Source organism: Molothrus ater, chromosome 25 (assembly GCF_012460135.2).
Source record: "Molothrus ater isolate BHLD 08-10-18 breed brown headed cowbird chromosome 25, BPBGC_Mater_1.1, whole genome shotgun sequence".
Classification (NCBI taxonomy): Eukaryota; Metazoa; Chordata; class Aves; order Passeriformes; family Icteridae; genus Molothrus; species Molothrus ater.
Window position 1 is genome coordinate 606600 of NC_050502.2, and position 14872 is coordinate 621471.

The 14872-nt window shown below is 57.0% G+C and overlaps 2 protein-coding genes across 2 annotated transcripts; one reads left to right on the forward strand and one right to left on the reverse strand.

The window, feature by feature from the left end:
* The first annotated feature begins 1399 nt into the window (after positions 1 to 1399).
* On the forward strand, positions 1400 to 7148 carry LOC118696374 (alpha-1,6-mannosyl-glycoprotein 4-beta-N-acetylglucosaminyltransferase-like). Its single transcript, XM_036398521.2, has 4 exons — positions 1400 to 1443; positions 4086 to 4209; positions 4500 to 4647; positions 5608 to 7148. Exons 2-4 carry the CDS (start codon positions 4105 to 4107, stop codon positions 6747 to 6749), a joined length of 1395 nt encoding a protein of 464 aa, XP_036254414.1. The 5' UTR covers positions 1400 to 1443; positions 4086 to 4104; the 3' UTR covers positions 6750 to 7148.
* Positions 7149 to 8029: 881 nt separating this feature from the next.
* On the reverse strand, positions 8030 to 14639 carry TMEM9 (transmembrane protein 9). Its single transcript, XM_036398523.2, has 6 exons — positions 14566 to 14639; positions 12127 to 12228; positions 11939 to 12030; positions 11379 to 11487; positions 10362 to 10493; positions 8030 to 9065 (listed from the first exon to the last, which is right to left on the reverse strand). Exons 2-6 carry the CDS (start codon positions 12217 to 12219, stop codon positions 8916 to 8918), a joined length of 576 nt encoding a protein of 191 aa, XP_036254416.1. The 5' UTR covers positions 12220 to 12228; positions 14566 to 14639; the 3' UTR covers positions 8030 to 8915.
* Positions 14640 to 14872: the final 233 nt, after the last annotated feature.

Sequence of the window (14872 nt, forward strand, 5' to 3'; positions counted from 1 at the left end):
CTGCCTTGGCCCTCCTGGAGTCCTCCAGCCCCTGCCCAGGTGGGAATCCCAGACTGCCCTTGCTCCAGAGCAGGTGGGGTGTCCCCACTGAGCCCCTGGGACCCCACTGGGACAGAGCCACTGCCACTCCACCAGAGGAATGTAAGGATTTAAACCCAAATGATGGAGGAAAAGCGAAAACCAGCGGATCCGGGAGCCCGGGGACGTCTCTTCCGCCTTCCCAGCACCATCACCTGCTTCCTGCTCTACCTTCTCTCTCTCACAGAGGAGTTCCAAGCTCCATGTGCTCCCACGGGAGCAGCTGGGGCTGGAAGTTGTCATGGGGAATTTGTAGAAGATGGAGCCTGGCAAGAGATGTGAGGTCTCCTCCCTGAAGGTAGGAGAGGCCCAGGCCAGCAAGGAGAGAAGGGAAGTGGGATCCACACTTTGTGTGAATAAATAGGGGGAAGGGAAGGGAAGGGAGGGAAGGGAAGGGAAGGGAAGGGAAGGGAAGGGAAGGGAAGGGAAGGGAAGGGAAGGGAAGGGAAGGGAAGGGAAGGGAAGGGAAGGGAAGGGAAGGGAAGGGAAGGGAAGGGAAGGGAAGGGGTTTCCTCTCCATGGGGCTGCTGTGGGAAGGAGCTGATCTGGTTGGGAGCTGGGGACAAGCGATGCCATTGATGACTTGTGGATGCTCCAGAGCCATGTTCCTGCTCTGGGTCTAGAGGAGGGAAGCAGTGGGAGAAAAAGCTTGGAGGGTGGAGGAGGTGGCAACAAACCGGGCCCTGGAAGGGCCCTATGTGGCCCACATTGGTTCACTGAGATGAAGGGGCTTCAGAAGGGGCTTCATTCCCAGCCCAGCTGTGATGCCCAATGCTCCAGTGAGGAGCTGCAGTGTGTGGGGAAGCTGTGGTGTCCTGGGGCTACATCCCGGGTGGGATCCAGGTTCTGCCCTGCCCCAGGGTGCCAGGCATGCAGTTCTGGCTCTGCAGCCCCAGAGGTTTTTGCCACCTCAGCACAAGAGCTGGAAAAGAAATGGGCAAAAAGCTCTGCCAGCTCCGTGTCACCAGCTCCTGGCTCGGTGAAGTGTCAGGTTCGTGCCAGAGTTTGGGACGCTGCGGCTTGGCAAGAGCCCCCAGCGGGGGTTGCTGCTGCCCGGGGGACTGGAGCTGCCTGCGAGGATGGAGTCGGTGGGGCACAGCTGATGCCATCCTGGGCTGCCGGTCGGTGGGGCTGTCGCAGGTCCCACGGCGGGCTGGGGGCCCTGGCCCGTCCCACGTGGGTCCCCGCCGACCTGGCGGGTTCTCCGAAGCTCCTGGGACTGAGGGCGCCGGCGGACGCTCCTCCTCTGCGGGAGGCAGGCAAGGACTCGGGGTGGGGCTTTGCCGAGCGAGAATCCTGAGTCCGGCCAGCCCGGGGAAGTTGCCAGGACCGAGCACCCCGGAGAGGCGAGGCTGCCGCCCACCCGTGAGTCTCTGCCCTCGGCGGGTGCGTGCAGAGCGGGGCTGGCCAGGAGCCATCTCCTGCTGCCGTGGGAGCGGGTGTGAGGGCAGGGGGCTGGGCTGGGGACAGGATCGGTGTAAGAGTCCCTCCCTGCAGGGACCTCCCTGTGCTGTGGGACACCTGAGCTGACTGAAAGCTTTGTCCTCCGGAGCCGTGTGCTGCTAGAACAGGGCATTTCCCCCCCTTTGTCCCCGTGGGACAACCCGTGGAGCAGAGACACTCAGGTACAGTGGGGCCAGAGCCTGGCCTGACTCCCAGGGGGCCCAGGAGCCCCCATCCCCCACAGCCCCGAATGGCCACAATTTGCCCATGGGGGACGTTGTGCTGCCACAATTTGCAGTGTCCCCCACCCATTTCTGGTGCTGGGTTCCATCCCAGCCCTTTCCACCCCGGGGACCCTCAGGGCGGGGCACTGAGCTGTGCTGCAGGAGAGCTGGTGTTTACCCTGCTGGGTGACACAGCCTTTGTCTGTGCCTCAGTTTCCCCCAGCATGGAAAGGCACTCCTGGCAGTGGGAAGGGAGCCCTGGCTGTTCCCTTCTTGTGCAACCAGCCCTGCTCTCCCCAGTGCCGGCGGAAGCAGCTGGAACTGCCTGCACACCGGGAGCTTCCTCGGAGCCCCGTGGGACTGAGGCTGGGAATGGACTGTTCCTTCCCCTGCCCTGCACTGAGGCTGGGGAGGAGTTTGGCTCCAAGCAAGTGGCTCTCAGCTCCTCCTGGCCAATGTCCCTACAGCAGGGTGGCTTTTGGGGACATCTGCAGTGGGGTGCTGGGCTGTGGGGAAGGTGCATGAGGTGCTTGGAGCAAGTGTGGGGACAGGATACTCTCTGGAGGCACTTTGAGCTGGAGCAGGAGGATGCTGCACCCCTGGTTGTGCCCACTTACCTGGGCTGCTTTGTTCCTCCATGGAGGCAGGAATCCAAAGCCCAGTACAGTTAGGGAGCTAATTATGGGGCTGCACTCGTTACCTTCTGTTCTGTTCTGTGCTGGTGACCCCTGTTCCCCATGGGCTGCCTGCTCCTTGGGTGAAGCTGCTCCTGTGAGTGCTGGGAGTGCTCAGCAGCATCTTGTTTTCCATGCAGGATGGGCCGTTGGCAGCCAGACATTCCCCAGCAGCCAGGAAAACCTTTGGCCACCCAGAGTGGCCAGATGCCCAGCCTGGCATGTGGCCAGGCCTCGCCCTTGGTGACCCTTCCCAGCTCACCCCGTGGCCCTGGTTGTAGATCCCAGAGGTGCAGGCTTGGAAATCCACGTTCAGGGTGGCACCAGGGTGTGATGTCCCTGTGGCTCGGACAGATCCCTAATGCTGCTCCCCCCTGAGCTGGTGAGGTCCCCCATGTCTCCAGAGCTGTAAGGGACGGAGAGGCCACACTCTCTGCTGGGACCTGGACAGAGAGATTAAGCAGCTGCAGGAGCTGGTTGTCTCTGCTGCTGCGGGTCAGCCCTGCCCTGCCCTGCCGAGCAGCGCGGCTCTGGCTCCGTGCTTATCTCCGAGGGAGCAGCCGTGTCCCTGGGCGGGGTCAGCGCTCCAAGGGCGAAGCGCCTGCGGATCGGATCGGGGCACCTGCGCGGCACCAGCCTCTTGGGGAGCTCACAACCCCTCCAGAGGACTCCTGGGTGCAAAAATGAGGGTTCTCCTTAAAATAAGCCCAGCACACGCTTCAGGGCAGCGGCCCCAGAGGTGCTGAGCTCCAATCTGTGGGGCCTGTGGGGGGGCTCAGGGCACAGCGGTGCTGCTCAGCTGCACAGCGGTGGTTGGGGCAGGAAAGTGTTCAGAGCGCCGTCCTAGGAAGCCCAGCCTTGGTTTGGGAAGGCTTAGGAGGGCTTTTCCTCCACGTTTGTATTCAAAGCTGCCTTGACCAAGCCAAGTCACTGTGAACAGCTTGGATGGGGCTCAGGGTGTCTGCCCCATCGGGCTGGGCACTTGCCCAGCCTCAGCTGCTTCTCTTCCAGGGCAGCACTGTCATATTTATAATGGAAAAAACCCAGGCAAACACAGGAGCCCTTTAGCCTCCTGCCACACCTCTGCTACAATGTACATTATCAAAGTTCACTGCCACTTGCTTGACACTGTCCCCTCAGGGACACTTTTCTTGTCCTACCAAGCAGGGGATGGGGCTGGGACAGGGCGAGCTGGTGCCTGCCTGGAGGAAGGTGGGGAGCTGCTTCTTCCTCAGTGCTGGAAGAGCAGCCTGGGCCCATTTGAGACCTGAGTGTTTCTCAGGGCTTGGTGACAAATCCTGGGGTGTTGGTGACTGCTCCTGGGGTGTCCCCATGACCCGAAAGTTTTTTCTGAGGCTCTGTAACCTGTATTTCTTCTGCTTCCAGCTCTGGGGTGCTGCTTGGGGTGTCCCTGGGGCTGGTTTGGGGGGATTTTGTACCTGGCTGATTTTGTCCTGGTCAGGTTGGGGTTTCCCTGTCCCTGCCTGCCCAAAGGGGACAGTGCACAAGTGTCCCCTGATGCCCCATGGCTGCTCACAGGTGTGCACCTGTGTGTGCTTGGGGCAGGGGGTCAGTCCCAGGGGTGTACCCAGGTGCTGTCCCACTGTCCCATCCAGGGGGTGATGGCTTTCCCCAGGCTGTGCCCTGACATGTCCCCTCTCCCCAGGCCTCAGCCAGCAGGAGCCATGCGATGCTCCCTGAAACGCTCCCTCACAGTTCTCCTTGCTGTCTCCTTCCTCCTCCTCCTCCTCCTTCATGGGAGCAGCTGGCAGGAACAGGATCCCCTGGAGGTGAGTCCCCAACCAGAGACATCCCACTGGAGAGGCTAGTGGAGCATCCTCTATCCCTTCCTGCCCCACACGAACCCCATCCTCAGCTCTGCTCTCTTCCCTGCCCCGTGTCACCCCAACACCCCCCACCTTCTCCTCTGCCTCAGATTGCCCTGGGCAGATGGACCCCCCTGAATCCAGAAGTTGGGAGGGCAGGACAGGGGCTCCCCTTCGCTTCTGGGTCCCCCTCTTGTCATCCCCCCTTGCTTGGTGCTCCGTGGTGTGACCTGTTGCCTGTGGCTCCCATGCAGGTGCAGCTCAGGGGCCTGGCTCCCGACACGATCCTGCAGCTGCTGCAGCCGGAGAGAGCCCAGCACATCCTCAGGGACACAGCTGAGCTCTCTGCACTCCACAACATCTCCTACCAGCTCCTCGCTGGCTCCCCGGCTCCCCAAAAAAGTGAGTGGTCCTGGACCCTGTGGGTATGCACCTCTGGGTGTGCACAGCTGCACATCCCAGCACAGGCCTGCCCCCTGAGTGCTGCTGGGGCAGGGAGAGGCTGGGTCCTGCCTTTTTGGGTGGGGACCTGCCCACAACCTCCACAGCCTTCACTGCTCGCTCTGGGGATGGAGGAACTGGGGAAGCTCCACGTGCTCCACACAGGGTCCAAGTTTCTGCACCTTGGGACTGGGTGACTGCAGGTGTTTTGGGCTTCCCAGACCTCTCTTTGGGGGTTGCTGAGATCCCATCTCCCTGGGGTTGAGGTTCCAGTGGAGATGGTGAGGTGAACCACTGGGACAACCCCACAGTGTGGGAGGAGTGGGCCAAGCTCTTGGACAGGTGCACAAGAAGCAATTCCCATGCAAACTCTGTGGGAAGGAGCCCAGGGCAACCTGTGAGGCTGTGCTGGAGCCAGCACAGGAATGGTGTTGTCCCAACCATCAGCAAGAGAAGCTGAATCAACGCAGCCACTGCTGAGCCATGGGGAGTACACAAGGTGCCTGATCCCAGTGTGGGTGCATCTCCATGAGGTGTGGAGTGGGGAATGCTTCCAAGATGTGCAGCCATACCAATAAGCCATTTCTGCCCTATAGACTCTCTCTCTACACTGTTACTTGCCTAGATTTGGCTTTTTTAAGGTGTTTTTCAGGAATATTTCTTGAGTGGAGCCCCTGCCTCCTCAGCCTGGCTCTTGCTGCCATTTGGACCAATTTTGGGCCTTTCGTGAGATGCTTAAGGCTTCAGCTTCAGGAAGGAGACAACAGCCTTAGACATGGGGTTACAAGCAGCACTGACCCTGCAGGCTGGCCATGGGAAGAGATTTTTGGAGCCCTTTAGTTACATCTTGAAGGGAAGAGCATCACTATGGTGATCCCAGGTTAGCCCTCTGCCTGTTCATGCCTTTCCTTTGCCTTGCAGAATTCCTGGCGGTGGGAATGGCATCCGTGCAGAGGCCACGTGGTTTCTACCTCCTGGCCACACTCCAGTCCCTGTTCAGCCAGTCCACGGAGGAGGAGCTGCAGGAGATGGTGGTGGTGGTGCACCTGGCTGACACCGATCCTGGCTGGAACGCGCGCGTTGCCGCCACCATCGCCCAGAAGTTTGCTCGCCACATCCTCCTGGGCCGGCTCCTGCTCATCCACGCTCCCCCTGAGTTCTACCCCACCCTGGAAGGCCTGAAGAGGAACTTCAACGATGCAGAGGAGCGGGTGAGGTTCCGCTCCAAGCAGAATGTGGACTATGCCTTCCTGCTCGCCTTCGCCGCCAACCTCTCCTCCTACTACCTGATGATCGAGGACGACGTGTGGAGCGCCAGGTCCTTCCTGACGTCCATCCGCAGGGCACTGGCTTCCCAGGAGGGCTCAAACTGGGCCACCCTCGAATTCTCCAAGCTGGGCTACATTGGAAAGCTCTACCACTCCAGCGACCTTCCTCGCCTGGCTCGCTTCCTCCTCCTCTTCTACCAGGAAATGCCCTGTGACTGGTTGCTGGTCCACTTCCGCCAGCTGCTCACCCAGAAGGATGTGATCCGCTTCAAGCCATCCCTCTTCCAGCACATGGGCCTCTACTCCTCCTTCCAGGGCACTTTCAACCGGCTGAAGGACGAGGATTTCCAGGCCGATGCCTTGGACCTCCCGGATAACCCACCAGCATCCCTGTACACCAGCATGTCCATCTTTGAGAACTACGTGCCCCTCAAGGCCTACAGCTCAGCACAGGGGTACTTTTGGGGCAAAGACCCAGCAGCTGGCAGTACTTTTACCATCGTGTTCCAGCAGCCAGCCCGAGTCAGCCGTGTCCGGGTACGCACGGGCTCCGTGGAGCGCCCGGGCGATTTCCTGCACGCAGGGCTGCTGGAGCTGGGCCAGCGCCGCGACCGCAGCCGGGACTGCTCCTCCTACGTCCCTGTGGGCTCCTTCGAGAAGGGGACCCTGGAGCAGCAGGATCTGGAGAAGGTCCTGCCTGGGCCCGTGGAGTGCGTGAGGATCCGGGTGACCCAGGACCAGAGCGAGTGGCTCATCATTGAGAGCATCGACATCTGGACCACAGCAGGCACTTGAGCACAACACCTGTGGCAGGATGTCAAAGCAGCTGGATTTGGTTCCTTTATTTTTCACATTGCCTTTTTGGATAAGAAATTAAGTTATTGGCTCTCACTGCTCCATGTCTGGAGAGATGGGAAACACTGCTGTGGGCTGTGGATGGATCTAGGAGCAGGGCCCATCAGAATGTACCTGCTGGGGGATGCCCCAATGAGCCAAGGAGGGGGAAGGCACTTGGGAATTCAGGGCTGAGCAGTAGAAAACCTTTCCTCCCGGGGAGGATGATGTACAGGACAAAGCTGATCAGCTAATTAACAAACCAAATAATTCATCATGCAGTGGTATTTTTTTTTTTTTGGAGCCTCTCCACACCTTACCTGTTATAATTTTTCTAACTTCTTCCAAAACTCTCAATTTCTAATTCCCTCCTCTCTGATCCCATTTCCTAGCTGTTCCTGCAGGGGTCAGGGGAAAGTCTGGGGGTGCTGCTCACCAAACCCTTCACCCTGCAGGCTCAGCAGGTTCGTGGCAGCAGCAAGCTCCCACTGGTGCCCGGCCATTTCCCGGTGCCGATCGGGGGCGACGGCCACCAGATGGACCCATCGGCCCGGCCCCGGGCAGCGCCTCCCACCAGCGCTCCTTGTTCCCGCCCTCCAAGGGAAAAAACGCAATTCCCAGAGACCTCACTTCGTGTTTTTGCTTGGTTCACACGGAGCGGGAAGGACAGGCAAGATGGGGCATCCAGAAAGGCGAGGAACGCACAGAATTGAGCACCAGGGAGCAAAGATAAGCCAAGGAAAATGTGACCTTGGTATAATGTGAAGCTCTGGGTCCTTTTTAGCCCAGTAAGGTGCTGAAGGGTAACACAAAGGATCCCAAAAGCTGCTGTTTGGGTTTGTCTGGCAAGGTCAGCTTGGAGGGCTGGATGCTCCACTAGCAGCTGTGGGCCCCAGCATGCAGGGCAGTGACTGGCAGTAACCTCTCTAGTTAGGCTTTTAGCAACAATTTCTCCGCTTCCTGCAAAGGAAGAATTCCAGTCTGCTCAGCATTCCCATGGGATAGCCCAGAGAACTCACTAACCTGGGCCAAGCAGAACTCTGGTCTGCCCGTGTTCCAAGCCTGGCTCTCCCAGAGCAGGACAGTCACGGTCAGCAGGGAGCAGTGCCACTCCTGCAGCACCATAACCACAGCTCTGGTTTGAGGTGGCATCAGCTCACCTGCTGGGCACTGGCAGGCAGATGGAGAGCCCCAGACTTAGCATGATGGGGTTTTTCCCCTGAAAAAAAGCCACTCAGGTAGTAGGTCTTTGCATTTAATATGGAGGTGCTACACCATAAACTCCAGATGCTCTCAGTGGGATCAATACACATGGCAGAACCACTGCAGCTTCCTCCACACAGACCAAGTCCTGTCAGAGCTCTTGGGGTGTTCTGAGTGGCACAAGTGTCCACTTCCCAGGGCCCTGAAAGGTGTTTCCAGTGCTCCAGGAGAGCCTTTGCCCTAGTTCTCTTGGACACAAATGCTGCTGCCCACTGTGGGAGAATACCAAGGGTCAGCAGTGTGGGTACATATCAAGAAATTTCACCCCAGGATGTTTTTATCTACTGGTAAAGCACAAAAGATAGAAATGTAAATCAGCTTTTTACCTGTTGGACTCTTACTGATGTAGGTACTAACAGGTTTTGTGATAATTCACATGCCCAGAAGCAAGCTGCAGTCTCAATTATGCTGGTGTAAACCTGGACAGACTCCATTTACATCAGGATAAGTGGAAGTGTGCACTGGCAGAAACCCCCTCCCCTTTGTTCCTGTGCTGTTCCTGTGTGGCTCAGCACCACAATGCCCAAGGACCATCAGTGCATACTGGAGGAGGAGGTGGCTGCTGCACCCTGGAGAAACATCACATAATTTATCCCACATCAAAATTCTCCCACCATTTTTATCCCAGCAGGACTCAGCCAGCTCTCAGCGCTCTGCTCCCAGCCCCTGTCCCTGCTAGGATGGGCTGATGGAGTCCCATGGCAGCCAGAGCCCAGGGGCCCCGTGGCTGCGCAGGGGAAGGGCAGGGGACATGACCAGAGAAGCCTTTGGGGCTGCTGCTCCCTCTGGAGACGGTGGATCAGGGAGGGCTGGAGGTTCCATTCCAACGCCGGGGTGTCCTGGTGCGGCAGGGCCTGGCAGGGCCTAGCTCAGCATCTTGTGCCGGTCGAACACCGTCTTCCTCTGCTCCTGCACCTGCCGCTTCCAGCGCTGCTGCGCCCCCTCCACCCGCTCCAGCACCGTGTTGGCCCTGGCGCCAGCCAGGGTGGGCACTGCGGCCAGGGAGTGAGTGTCCTGCAAGGAAAGGAACAGCGCTGGAGACCAGGCAGTGCCCAGCGAGCACAGAGCGAGGCAGCTGACCTGGGGAGAAACTGCACCTGAAAGAGCAGTGCAAGGTTTGAGTTGTTCTGCTGAAAAACCTCCTTTTCAGAGCTCCTCAACACCAGCCCCCAAGTCCTTGCTCTTGGGGATCACCCACAGCTCCAGACAGAAGCTCCCAGAAGAGGAACTGCACGAAGTGTAGAGCTCTGCTGGAAGCCCACTCTTGGAGTCTGCAAGGAGCCACAGTGCCCAGGTGAACCACATCCCCCCAGTAAAACCAGGCTGACGATGAATGGAGCTCCATCATGGCACAGGAGCAAGGCCTATCCCAGAGGACTTAGTCCAGCAAACTGGAGGGAGATAAACCTCACTTAACACCAGGCATTTACCATGGATCTGGATCTGAATTACTGCTGCAGAGCAGGGTGCAAACCCATGACTTTGGAATACAATTCATATCCTCCTGCAGGACCTCCTTTTTTCAGCAGAGGGAGGCAATGAATGGACTGTGGACACTGGAGCATCTGCTCCTCACATCCGAGTATGAAGGAATTGGGACAAATAGTTTGTACTCACAACAAAGTACAAACAGGACAATCCAACCCAGTGCTGCAACCGCATGAATTTTATGCAGCAAGAAATTTTTCTTCCCTCAAACTAGGTGTGTGACAGAGAGAAAGGGGGAGAGAGTGGCTCTTTCTTTGCTACTGGGATTTTGCCAAATCATTTTGCCCAGGGTTTGTACACCAGTGTCCCAAAAGATGGGGTTTGAATGACATTGTGCTCTGGGAGAACCACAGCAGAGGAGCACAAGGAACAACAGTCTGGATACAACCCAGGGCCCAGCCCCAGAGCAGGATCAAACAGCACCTTGTAGGCCAGCGTTTTAAGTGTCTAGAAGATGTTTTAGCCAACACTTAAGTTCGTCCTTCCCTGGAAGCTCAGCACCACAAAACTCCATCTGGGACACTGCACAAACAGGATCTGTTTGACTTTTTTTTCCCTCTAGATGGACAAACCAAATTCAGGCCAGCTGCTACAAAGTCCCCTCTGCCTCTGAGGCTAGGGCTTGCCTTGGGATTGTTACACAGAACTCTGAATATTCCTTGTGCTTCTGCATGATGTGCAGAAATCTAAATGTTCACCTGTGTAAGTGCCCCCAAAGCAGCAGCGCTGGTCCCTCAGTGGATCAGAGGAGACCAGCAGGAGGTCGCTGTTTCCCTGTCCCCCATTCTCCTGTCCCCCTGTCTGCACCCCCTGCCCCCTCACCTCGCTGTCCTCCTCATTGTGCAGGGGCTGGGTGTAGGGGTCTGGCTTGCGGATCAGGGGGTCCACGAGCACCAGGAACGCCATGTAGAGCAGCAGGGCCCCCACCACCGACAGGTAGATGATGATGATCACCTGCAGTTGAGGACAGCGCAGGGGGAAAGGATAAGCAGTGGAGATAAGAAGCACCACAGAGGTCAGGAAGGTCCTTTGCAGCTGCCTCTGATGTGTGATTTCTTCTTCTCATTTTGCTCACAAGAGTCTCTTGCTCTTGCCAGGAGGCCGAGGTTGTGCCATCACTGCACAAACTGTGCTGACGCTCTCACTGTGCCAACTGAGGGCACATTCTGCACATAGGGGACAACAAGATAGGGCCCTGGTCAGAGATGCTTGGCACTCTTGTCACATATCCCCAGCAAGAAGACTGGGCTCCCACACAGCTCCTCACTACCAGGAATGCCCCTGTCTCAGACGGAATCACAGAAGTCACAGAATCCCTGAATCACTGAGTGAGGTTGGAGAAGATGTCTGAGATCATGGAGTCCAACCTGTGACCAATCCCCACCTTGTCACCCCACCCAGAGCACTCAGTGCCACATCCAGTGGTTCCTTGAACACCTCCAAGGACAGTGACTCCCTGAGCAGCCCCCTCCAGGATCCAACATCCTTTTTGTGAAGAAATTCTTCCCAATGTCCAACCTAAATCTCCCTGATGCAAATTAAGACTATGTCTTCTTGTCATGTCACTAGCTGCCTGGGAGAAGAGGCCAAGCCCCCCCTGGCTACAGCCTTCTTTCAGAGAGCTGTAGAGTGAGCCCCTGGCACTGCCACCATGTACTCGCTGTGACAGTTTCCTTTCTGAAAGAAAACTTTCTGGGCTCTTCTCCAGGAACCTTCCAGTGTGGCAGTGCTGGTGCTGCTGTGGCAGGGCAAGGGGCAGGGCACAGGCAGGGAGTGCAGTCACCCTGGGCTTGTGTGGCACAGGAGGGGGCAGGACGGGCAGGGCCTGAGCTCAGGTACCTTGATGGTGGTGGTGCTGCGCTCCTCGTACTTGCACTCACAGAGCAGGCAATAGGCCTCCACGTCATTCCCAGGCACTGGCATGGGCTCCACCACGTGCAGACAGTTGCTGCAGCACAAACACACAAACCACAATCAGCAGCAGCACAAGGTGAAACCAGTGCTCTGGGCAAGGACACTGGGGTGACTTTGTCTGTGTCCCAGCTTTCCAGTCAGACTGATAACACCGATGTGGTGTTAAGAGCTCCCCTCACAGCCTAGCTGCCCAAAGTCCCTGGGATAGGTTGTCCCAGCACCTTTGGCAGGGATCTGGTCCAGGTGGAAAGGATTGGAGGGCACACCCTACATCTGCCAAGAGTGGTGGGTTAACGTATCATCCCAGATTCCTCAATTTCTGTTTAAAAAATGCCCCTGGCCTGGGTTGAACATCACCCACCATAGCAGCTCCCTCTGCAAACATACAGGCAGGGAATCCCTTCCTCAGCATCAGCTGGGAACTCCAGAGCCTGGCTGGCACAGACCGACCCTGAGGCTGCTCACTCACTCACTCAGTCACTCACCAGTCCTTCTGGGACACATTCTTGTTGTAGATGTGCCCGCTGACGTTGCGGTACGGGGGGCAGATGCACTTGCAGCGAATGTCCTCAGAGCTCTGCAGGACACAGGAGCCATGTGAAGGAGGGGACACAGCTCTGTCCCCTCACACCCCACCTCTGCTGTGCCCCACACACGGCTCAGTGTCACCCACCTTGTTGGCCTGTGCTGGAGGACACAGGACACAGCCCAGCAGCACCAGCAGCAGCACGGGGCTCACAGAGTTCCGGGAGCTTGGGGTGAACATCCTGGGAGCCTGAGGGAACAAAATTCACATCCAGGATAGAGCATCTCAGCTGAATGCAGCCACAACGAGGTAGTCAAGAGACTTTTTTTGGCCCACTTGCCTCTGTTTTGCCCAGGAAGAAGAAATTTGTTCCTGAATTGCAGCTGATGCCAGCCAGAAACTCTTGGAAACAACACAGATCTCAACAATGCTCCTGTCAGAAGAGCTTCCACCCTGTACAACCCCACATCTAAACTACACCAGCTCTGCAAAACTATTGCTGATTTCCTTACAACTGGACTTGCAGAAAACCTCCTATTCATCTCTTACTACCCCGGAGCCCAGCTACAGATATTTTGGTGCTGACAGTTTTGCTCACTAAAAGATGCAGAACTAGGAGCAAGAGTGACCTAAAGCAGTACACTGGGGCCTCCCTGCTGCACTGTCATGAGCACTGTCATGAGTGGTAAATCATTCATCTTCTGACACTCAAAGTCTTGCTGCTGAAGGGAATTATGTATTTTCCTGTCATGAGCTATGGGAAAGGGGTGGAATATTCCTAAGTATTCCAAATCAATTCCTAAACCTCCTTTATCTCAAGATACCTGTTCAGTAAGTCCTGATTTTAAAATTACTTCAAGCTGGTAGCTTGGTGAATTCATTAACGCCTTCTGCTACATATCACAGAATGGTTTGGGCTGGAAGGGACCCTAAAGATTATCTCCTTCCAGCCCCCATGTGTGTGGATAAAGTTGTTCCAGAGATGTGTGCTTCCAGAAATCCATAAGAAGATGAATTTATTCCCTGTGTCACAAAAGGCAAGTTTGCCTTGGTCAGGCTGCATTCACCCTCAGAGGGAAAAGGTGGAGCAGGTGCTGGGGGACCTTGAGACAGCAAGGAAGAGCTGTTTCAGCAGAGGAAGGGGAAGGGAATTTACACCTACATTAATCAGCTCCCAGGTAATCCCACAGCTTACTCCAGGTACTTGTACTCCATCACCTGACCTGATTCCATTGGGATTTAAATCACTGTGATATTCCGTTCCCTTTGCTTTATCTTATGTCAACACCTTAAATTCACATAATGGATTACAAACAAGAAGTTCCTTTCTTCTTTATCTAAACAAAACACCAGCAACTTCTAACAAGCTGCCAGACCTCCAAAATGCATTCCAGTCCTATAACCTCATCCCATGATTTATTAAGGTTTTGCACTACAGCTTCAAAAATCTCCTCAAACAATGATCCTTTCCAGGGAGACTCCCCTGTACATCAGGGGTTCAGATCTTCATCACAGATCTGGGGAACAGGACTGATCTGAGCTGCCCAGTGCACATTCCCCATTTTAAGTGGGTCTGGACTTTTGTCTGAATTTTTAACACAACAACGGGGCATGTACCATTGCTGGGCATACAATGCCCAACTCTCAGCTGAGTTTAGAATATCTGAACAACTCATAAATGTCACTTTTAAAAACAGGAGGGGAAAACACGTGATCTATTATACCATAAACAAAAACTTAAAACCTGGGCAGAGTTCACGCACCCTGAACTGCAGAACACCCTCAACCACACAAAGGATAATCAAGGCATATTTATCTCCAATATATTTGACAGCAAAGGGATACATGCACACATGCCTTACAGCTGTTTTTTTCAGACCATCAGCCCGGGCCACAGCAGCTATGCAGCCAAAACCAGCTGCATCTGGACCAAAATCTGCCAGAGCATTAAGCACAGCAGAGGGGGGGCATGGTTGAGGTGAAGTTCTCAGGAGCTGTGAGTGTGGCAGCTCCCAGGATGAGCCCCCACAAAAGGCTGTCCAGAGCACGGCTGCACACAACCACCCCTCTTCTACCTGGGATTGCCCAGTAATCACCTCATCTTTAACCTCCCCGTCCCTGCAAGTGTCCAAGGCCAGGCTGCACGGGGCTTGGAGCAGCCTGGTCTCGTGGAATTCGTCCTTGTCCATAGGACTACCCCCAGCAGGGGGTGGGACTGGATGAGCTTTATGGTCCCTTCCCACCCAAACCATTCTGGGATGATTCTGTGAACATCACATGGAGCACTTCTAAGACTCCAGCCCATTTCCCTCCCCGGACCTGTGCTCGAACCATCTCCGACCCCGACCCGGACCCAGGGCAGGGCCGGACCCCTCAATTCCCGCCGAGGGCCCGGATGCCCCCTCAGCCCTCCAGGGGCTTCCACCGCCCGTTCCCACCCGGGATGCCTCCGGCAATGCGGGCCACCGCCTCTCCGCGAGCCCCGAGTCCTGCACAGCCCCGCACGGTCCCGCCCCGGGAGCGGAGCAGGGCCAGGGCCCGACGCCCTCAGCCCGCGGCCATACCCACCCCACACCTGCCCGTTACCTGGCCCTCGCTGCAGCCCGAGCGCGGCCCCTCCCTGCAGGCCCCGGCCAGGCCCTCCCCGCTTGCCCGCTTGGCCATGGAGCGTGACGCACAGTGACGGACAGCTCCACCGGCCAATCGGACGGCAGCAGCCCGGCCGCTGCTGAGGGCGGCCCCGGCCGCGGAGCTGAGCGGTCGCGGTGGCGGCGCCGGCCGTGGCCGTGGCCGTGGCCGTGGCCGTGGCCGTGGCCGGAGGGGCCTTCGGCGGACGTGGCCCGGGCGGCTCCCGCCTGGCTTCCTGGGGCAGCACCCGCGGGGCTGCGCCGCC

Excerpts from the sequence above, each read along its gene's own strand:
- LOC118696374 (XM_036398521.2), top strand. The coding sequence starts at position 4,105 with ATGCGATGCTCCCTGAAACGCTCCCTCACAGTTCTCCTTGCTGTCTCC. Across the intron at positions 4,210-4,499 it reads AGGAACAGGATCCCCTGGAG|GTGCAGCTCAGGGGCCTGGC; the intron begins GTGAGTCCCCAA and ends GCTCCCATGCAG. Across the intron at positions 4,648-5,607 it reads CTCCCCGGCTCCCCAAAAAA|AATTCCTGGCGGTGGGAATG; the intron begins GTGAGTGGTCCT and ends TTTGCCTTGCAG.
- TMEM9 (XM_036398523.2), bottom strand. The coding sequence starts at position 12,219 with ATGTTCACCCCAAGCTCCCGGAACTCTGTGAGCCCCGTGCTGCTGCTG. Across the intron at positions 12,031-12,126 it reads CTCCAGCACAGGCCAACAAG|AGCTCTGAGGACATTCGCTG; the intron begins GTGGGTGACACT and ends TGTGTCCTGCAG. Across the intron at positions 11,488-11,938 it reads AATGTGTCCCAGAAGGACTG|CAACTGTCTGCACGTGGTGG; the intron begins GTGAGTGACTGA and ends TTTGTGCTGCAG.